General features: G+C 47.5%; 1 protein-coding gene across 1 annotated transcript; it reads right to left on the reverse strand.

The window, feature by feature from the left end:
- Positions 1–1359: 1359 nt before the first annotated feature.
- On the reverse strand, positions 1360–4423 carry LOC124656212. Its single transcript, XM_047194995.1, has 2 exons — positions 4233–4423; positions 1360–2057 (listed from the first exon to the last, which is right to left on the reverse strand). Exons 1-2 carry the CDS (start codon positions 4421–4423, stop codon positions 1517–1519), a joined length of 732 nt encoding a protein of 243 aa, XP_047050951.1. The 3' UTR covers positions 1360–1516.
- Between the last annotated feature and the right edge of the window lie 3763 nt (positions 4424–8186).

The following is an 8186-nucleotide window of genomic DNA, read 5'->3' on the forward strand; positions in this document are numbered from 1 at the left end:
GCCTTGCTCTCTGGTTGTGAGCAGTCAGTTGCTGACTTGCTGTTGTGCAGAAAAGCGGAAGGAGAGTGACAGAGGCATTTAATTGCTAGGCCCCAGGGCTGTATTGCGGTTCGTATCCTATTTTGTACCCAGAAAATGACTGGTGCAGTTATATGGCCCACGTCAGAGGTGGACCAATCAAAACTAGACTTCTGCCCAGAGCATATACCGCCAGGTTCAACCAAGCATTTTCCTGTGATACAGGGAAAATGTCTGGAGTGTAATTGTAATTTTCACACTGCATGTTCTAGGTAACAAGGAATAACAAGCTTGTTAAAAAAACAAGTACCTCTTCCTAATATATTATGCAGTTAGGAACTTAGGATGTAGATATGCTTTTGAACGTCAAATAACGTGTCAGATCATATAATGTCATTGTTCCATTGCTTAGCATTTGTGGTAGTATCCGCTTATTGGTTAGTATATTCTCGTTAAGGAATCCAGAACTTTGCCATGACTATCTACTGCCAGTATTCAACAACCTTAGTGGGTCTTATCTTTTCTGATGCGATACCTACCAAGCAAGTGTAGATCGGTACGCTATGCAATGACACCTCAAGCTGACATGTACATTACATTCTGTACAACTATTTTTTGCTGTCCAACTGGGAGCTGGACCGACCAGTTCGTTGGTGTGTCATCTCCATGGGCGTGTCTTAATCTTCCATAGATGCCATAATTCCATTAGCATTAATATCTGCAGAAGAGGGGTCGGTTTATATGCGGCCAAACCTTTGTAATGATAATAAGATCACAATATTGTATTTCCATTATTCTTCAAAAAATAAATATCATATTTCCGTTAAAGCTGGATTTTGTTCTTTACAATGAACTTGTACATCTATTAAACTACTAGCAGGCTGAAGGGCTGCACTTTGAATTTGTTGAAGGAAATTCCCTGACATCATATACTCATTAGTTCTGTGAGTTCTTTCTTAGTTTAGTCACCATGTCAAGTCAGAGAGGTCACTTGATTCTGTCACGATGATTCCACTGGGACACTAAGCTGTTAGTGGGTAATCATGACCGTCATTTGAGCTTGAGGACCGATATCCGCATGATGGTTGCTGCACTAAAGAGGAGACAATAAACTATGGGCAACCTTTCGAAGGAACTTTCTAATTGTTCTGAATCTTGAAATGATTATGAATTTAGCCAAGTATTTAATCTGAAAAGAACTTGCAAAAGTACAGAACCATCATAATTTCAGTATGCTCTGAGCTTCTGATGTGGCTGCTCAAGCAGATCCCAAGTACAATTATCCATAATAACCATAATTGAGCTGAATGGAGCAGAACAAGTTTCTGAAGAGCCACATAGAAAGGAAAAAAAGAAAATCAAGTGAGAGAAACCAGAAGATCCATTCATCACACAAAAAAACATAGTGAGAGAAAGATGTATTGATCGACCGATATATACACCTGATATCGATTTATCAAGCATGCACCCTATATAATTCTTGCATTCAAGATGTTGATCAGATCGGTGGCGTCGTCCTTGAGGTGGTGGCGCTGGACTTGCGGCGCCCCAAGAAGAGCTTCTTGAGCAGCTTGAGCATCATCAGCAGGCTCAGCCTCCTGCGCCGGACCACGCTGCATCCGGAGGCAGCCACCACATGCCGGGATAGTGTGCCGTCGCCGGCGAGCCACGCCTCACTCGCCCACTCCTTGCTCAGCGGGCATGGCGGCGCCACGCGGGAGAGCTCCTCGTTGAAGTCCTCCCACAGCATGTCCATCTTGTGCTCCTCCACGACGGTGAACCTCTCCGAGCGTGCTCCCAGGTATTCGCCGTTGCTGGCTTTTCCGGCGTGCTCGACGGCCGAGAAGCACCTACGGTGGTGGTCGTGCGCCGCTGCCGCATCCCCAGCGATCGGGACGACGAACCACGGCGGCGTGGAGGCGAAGTGAGGGAAAGGGAGCTTCTTGGAGCCGCACTGCTCTGGTGGGATGCTAGGGAATGTGAAGTCTTCCACCATGGCGTATTTGTTTGTGTATGATGAAGTCTCTCTGTGTCTAAGTCTGTATGATGTATATGTGGAATTGCTAATGGAGGTTGCAACTTCTTATCTACCTCTTCCAATGCCTAGAGAGAGAAACACGGGAGAGAGAGAGTATGGTCTATGGTGGTTTCTTTATCTCTGAAGCTCAAGTGATGGTTGGCGAATGGGACTATGGGAGTACTATAGTTTGGTGGTTGGCTTGATTCGAATTGGCTTGATTAGCTTGGCCTATCAGGAAACGCCAATCAGGAAGCACTAAGACAAAAGGACCTACCAATTAATTTTTAATGTTTAGTTGCAACATTCCAAGGTCATGACATACAGCTAGAGTTCAAGAGCTCAAGATCACATTGAAAATTATTGGGCCCTGGAGAATGTCCAGTTCAGACATGAACAGCGCCAAAACATAATAATCTTAGCTGAAAACTCTTAGTTAACCAATTAGGCATGTGTGGGTGTGCTTCTCTTTTGCTGTTCTTCTTCTTCGAACTAGGCTTTCGCCCCGCTATATTAATATAGCAACCAAGATACAACAAGCCAGCTGGGACCGCAGCACAACCAAGCCCAAACAAAAAAGAAAAAGAAAGATAAGAGAAACAAATGCCGACTACGGCTGAGCAACGAACACGAAAACAACTCGCAACCGCTGCGCCCTCCGAAACAAGTACCACCACGCTCCTAGCAGTCCGAATCGCCGCATACCAAGCAACACCTTCAACAAGGAAAACGACGACGCCGGCCGCGCTCGGACTAGTCCTAGGGTTTCCCCGTATGCGGAGGTGATGGGGGAGAGGTACACGCGACACCCTTCAGGAAGGAAAGACGGCACCCGCAGGCGTCGCCGCGGCCGGTGCTCGGGACAAGCCGACAAGGATTTCTCCCGACCCACACCGCCACCACCCCGAACAAACCGAACTGCTCCACCTCCTGTCGTCCACCAGCGTACGCCACCACGGTCTTGAAGCCATCGTTGCTGTCGCTCAAAGGTCACCAACGCGAGGCCTAGAAACAGAGAGGCGAGCGCACGGTCGGAGATAACAGCAGCACAACCATGCCGGAGGGAACAACCTCCACCGCCCGAACTGGCGGTAGTCGACCGGACGTAGTAGCGAGACCAAGTCAGGCCCAAACTGGCCCGTCCAAGTACTCCGCCGCCACGCCGCTACCGGCCGGATGTGTGCCGCCATCGCCAACCCTCGCCACCACACCTCCGCCGCGTCCGAGAGAACGACGTCGAGCCGGGGCCGAGGCTCCGCCCAGCCCGCATCGGGCCCGGATGGGCCCGGATCAAGGCGGAGCGAGCGCCGCCGCCCGTCCGGCCACCTCGCCGCCCGCTGCCAACGGCAGCGCCGCCGCGTCACCTCCCGGCCGACTCGCGGATACCACGCCGCCAGATCGACCGCCGCCGGCCGAATCGCACCGCCGCCATCGAGAGGCCGCCCGCGCCCCCCTCCGCGCGACGGGTAGTGGCAGCCCCGCCGCCGCCGGCACCACACGGACAACGCCCGGCGGCCCACGCCGACGGCGGCGGCAGGAGAGAGCTGGGGGGAGGAGCTGGGGGAAGGGGACTAGGGTTTTCGCCCGTCGCCCGCGGGGGGGCGAGCGAGCGAAGCGTTTCGCCTCTCTTTTGCTGTTAAAGTAAATCAAGTGGAGTGTTGGTTAGGGTAATGGGTGATTATGTGGGAAACAGAGCCACGCAAGCTGGAGTCCATAGAGCATAAACTGGAGTAGTGATGTCGGGAATAGTAATGTTTTTTTTTGAATGGTTTTGGAGGGAGCGAGCATAGAAGTATTTAGAAGGGGACATACAGGACAGTGTTTCGCGGCTCGTGCTGTGTGGCTTTCTGCTAAAGGTCTCGTCTATTTGGATTGGAAAAAGTCCAAAACAAACCTTGAACTTGTAGGTCAAAGCTAAATTAAACCTTGAAGTCGGAATCCCTGAAGTTCTCACTCTGAACTCTTCGATCCCGGTCTAAAATGAACCCTACGACAGTTTAGGCTGGGATTTGCTGATGTGGCAAGTCAAAGATGTAAATAGTTGACTAGGTGGCTGTGAATTTGTGAGTGGGTATTTTTTCTTCCTTATTTCCTTCCCTTATTTTTCTACTCCCTCCGACTAGATTTAGGTGTCCGAGCGTTATTTTTACGAAAACCCCCTTCGCTTTTTCCCGACCAGCGAACGGCCCTCGCGCACCGCCCACCTCCTGTCTCTTCCTCGCTGAGTAGGCCTCCGCCCCTCTCCCTTGCTGTCGTCGACGGCGCCCGCCTCTCGACGCCGCTCCCCCTCCGCCCCGCCCCCGCCCTAAACCTTATGCGCGACGTCGCCGCCACCTTCTCTCGCGTCACAGACACTCTCTCCTTCTCTCGATTCACGGCCACCCTCATCCTCTCGTGCCAAGCAAGGCTATCCTAAAAATGGCGGCTTTGATCTCTCGCGGTGCTGGTGTTGGCAGCACGGCGTAGCTCCAGTCTTCGTGGTGGCTGATGGAGATCCAATCGCCGTGCTTCTGCTGCTGGCGGCGCGGCGGAGTTCGAATCAAGTGGTGTTGTTGGATCTGGCGCGGAGTGGAGCTAAAAATGGGCATTTTGCTCGGGGCAGTACATCTCTTCCGCCGGGAGCAGTCGGAGATGCCGGGCACCAGGGCGGACGACGGCAGCCGCATCAACGTCAAGGTCAAGGGACAGGTCTGCGGCAGGTTATATCTTCGTCTCCCCTTCCACGCTTCTTAAATCTCGTCTTTTTAGTTCTCCATGGAAAGTTCAGTTACTACTCCATCTGCTAGCTAGCTAGTTACAGTACAATCCTGCTCATCCTGCTGAACTGGTTGTTATTTACTCCAATCCAAGTGTTTATTTACACTGGAAATTAAAAGTATGCCAAGCTGATGTTGTGTTTGGTTCAACAAGTGCAGTTGGGGGACTTGGTCATTTCTGTCGAGACATCCTGGCGGCAAGCAGAAGAAAGAGGGACTACACTTCTTGATGAGATGAGAATTCTCATGGTTAGTACAGTATATTTCACTTATTCAATTGCACCTTCACCAATACACAATCAAATAAAAAGGAGATGTGTAGTTATTGTCTGACATATCATTGACCAAAGTGGCATATCATTAACAAGGAGTACTCCTGTTGAACTATCACAGTAGAAAGAGGGCCTACACTTCTGCTCCAGTATGCTTAGTGAATATTGCTTAGTGGAGTAAGCTTACTGGAAACCAATCAGAGAATATTGCTTACTGGAGTATATTTACAATGAATATTGCTGTCAATTATTTCAGTATGCTACTACTGCCAAAGCTATCCTAGGTAGCCACCTGTGAGTTTCTTACTCCACCAATAAACATATCGATAACACGAAGCTGCGAGTTTCTATCATGAATGGCATCTTGTCGGTCTACTAATAACTGAGAAGAGCAAGAGTAATAATAGTCTGTCTACTAGATTATGAAAAAAATTCAACAAATCATCACATTGTGTGAGTCTAGGCTCTTCAGAAGGCAATTTCTTCGTGCAGATGTCTCGCCCTTCATTAACTGCGGTGCATTCTGACCCAGGGAAACGGTTTTGAAAGATTTAGTCGTAGATGCAGTCTTTGTTTTCTTCACCTTCGTTTGGTGTTCAGTCACAGGCATCAACACAGTATGCTCTAGCAAGCTTGAGAACCAAGGAAATAATCCCTGTCTAACATAGAAGAGCATATATGCTTCCTGATGTAGTGCTCGTGTCTCAGTAATGGAATCAACCTGCAACACACATGACTTTTAGAAGATGAAAATATTTGTCATGAAAAGAAAGAGCAAATGACTACTGACACTTACAAGTGAGTCATTCATCAAGTGCCAACTGCTTGGTGAAGAACGAATGGTGCACACATAATGGCCAAAGTTTGGTGAGCCAGAATGCTCAACAAGGCCATAAAGATCATATTTTAGGTCCTGACGTATGTGAAAATACAAGGAAAACATCAAAATATGCGTAATGATAAACCTAAAAGAAGTAAAGAGCACAAAAACTCACCTCCATGTCTGGATCACTGTGGAATGGCTTCAAGTCAAGTTCGATGGATATGCCACATGTTTGGCAATCTTCTCAATGGAACCATCAAGTGTGGTGAAGCGCTTGAATTGAAATGCAATGACATCGGGTGCTTCATCAATCACAAACCGCTTGTACTTACAAACTTGAGCATTACAACTATCACGGAGTTAGCTTGTTCTCTACACCACCTATTCGCTCCACCTTGGTAAAAGATTCCAGGGCGGAAACAAGGTTATCAACCTGATCAATCTCCAAGCTTAGATCAAGGAAGGGCTCTGATATCTCTGAGCAGTGGCCACAATCATGGCATGTCAAGCTGTACGAAGATAATTGCGTTAGTTTGAATACAAGTGCAACGAAAAAATTAGCAATGACAAAGTATACATACCTGGCTTTTAATCGACCTCCAAACACCTGCTTGACAATACTTTCCTCATCGCAAGTATTGTCAAGGGTACACTTATGCAAACTTTCTAGCAAGCAACGAAGGAACTCATGTGCATCCTGTTGTTGACCTGGTATAAAACCTGGATTTAATTCTGGCAAATCTTGTCAAGGAATAGACAGACTTTATTTATCAATCTTTTTTAACATTTAATGTGCATCATCCAAAGTTAAGAGAAAACATAAACTTCACTCAAAGGATACTGCTTAAATTATCTTTAAACCTTGTTGGCATTAAAACCGACCCAGACCTTTGAATTGACTCCTCTATATGTTCTTTAAGGGCGCGAAAGAACAAAACCCATCTTCATCATCTATGTGGTAACAAATCATGGAAAGCAAAGTGAGAAAATGGACATTTAACACAACAAAAAGCTCCCATAGAACACTACACACATACATGAGCATGGAGTGTAGTGGTCGGTGCAACGGAGCTTCTGGAAAAGTGGGACAGTGTGAGTGATGCACTGGAGAGTTGCATTTAGAAAGCATGTGTTTCCCATATTCTGAAGACCAGCTCCCTGCATGTGTTTCGCATTTAATATTTTACTCCAACATATGGCACCAACATATGACACGAGGAGTACATACCACTAAATGAGGTTCTCCCGAATGGGCGCTCCGCTTCTTATTTTCCTTTTCATTGGAGCTCTGTTGCTTTATTTTTGGAATGGGCAGTGAGTGTTGCTTAGTCTGCACCTGCATAAATTTTAAAATTTCAAATTCAAATTCTATGAGCAATATGAAACAAGTTAAATTCTATGGCTCCTTACCTCAGCGGCTCTTATAAGATCTCTAGTTTTTACAAGAAGGTCCGCCTTGATAGTTAGAGAGATTCCTAGACGACGTTCTGCCTGGAGGCGGTCCTTATACAAGTGGCGGATTTCGTAGTCTATCCCTCCTCCTTTTTCCATTACCCCAATCATACATGACTGGAGTGTCAAGAAGCTTCGTGAGAGTTTGTCAGCCTCGTACTTATTATATTCTTCCTCCACGCCCTCTATCAACTCCCGGATGTTGCTTGGTGCTAATGTATCGGTGAGAGACTGCAGAGACCTGAAGAAGCATAGATCTAGAACATTTAGGTCTGGACTATTTGGAGGTTGCTGCATCAACCTGATGTCCAAATCAGTCTGTGCTACGGCCTGTCGAAAACCCTCATCATTTGGGAGGACGTGAGGTTTCGCATTGTCCTGCTGGATGTAGATTGTTCTTCCTACATCCTCATCAGGCCACTTGTCTTGGATGGCAGGAACCACTAGCTGGCAGAGGTAGTCCCTCATGACATCTCGGGTAACTTTCACTGCTTTTACCTCTAGTGTCCCCTTTTCTCTGTTCTTACTCCTTTTTGCAGCCGGAGTTTCCTTTACAAATGCCCAAGTTCCGATCTTGCCATCAAACGTGACTACCCCGCCTGCACCATACCGTGGCCTGGCAACCGCGGTTAAGAACATCACTTTGCCGATTTGGTTCTTGTTCTTCACTGTGCGCAAGGGTTTGGGTTCTTTGGGGTGTAAGTAGTACGTGTTTCTCTCCCTAGTGAGAATGAACCATTTCTCATCAATGTGGACCCTGTCGTCCATAACTTTGAATGCTGGCTCGGGAGATAGCAAAGAATTCTCACTGAGCATATCGACGCAGAATTGCATTCGTTGTATCTTGT

Source organism: Lolium rigidum, chromosome 5, assembly GCF_022539505.1.
Source record: "Lolium rigidum isolate FL_2022 chromosome 5, APGP_CSIRO_Lrig_0.1, whole genome shotgun sequence".
In the NCBI taxonomy this organism is placed as follows: Eukaryota; Viridiplantae; Streptophyta; class Magnoliopsida; order Poales; family Poaceae; genus Lolium; species Lolium rigidum.

Excerpts from the sequence above, each read along its gene's own strand:
- LOC124656212 (XM_047194995.1), bottom strand. The coding sequence starts at position 4,423 with ATGAGGGTGGCCGTGAATCGAGAGAAGGAGAGAGTGTCTGTGACGCGA. Across the intron at positions 2,058-4,232 it reads GAAGAGACAGGAGGTGGGCG|ACTTAGACACAGAGAGACTT; the intron begins GTGCGCGAGGGC and ends TACATCATACAG.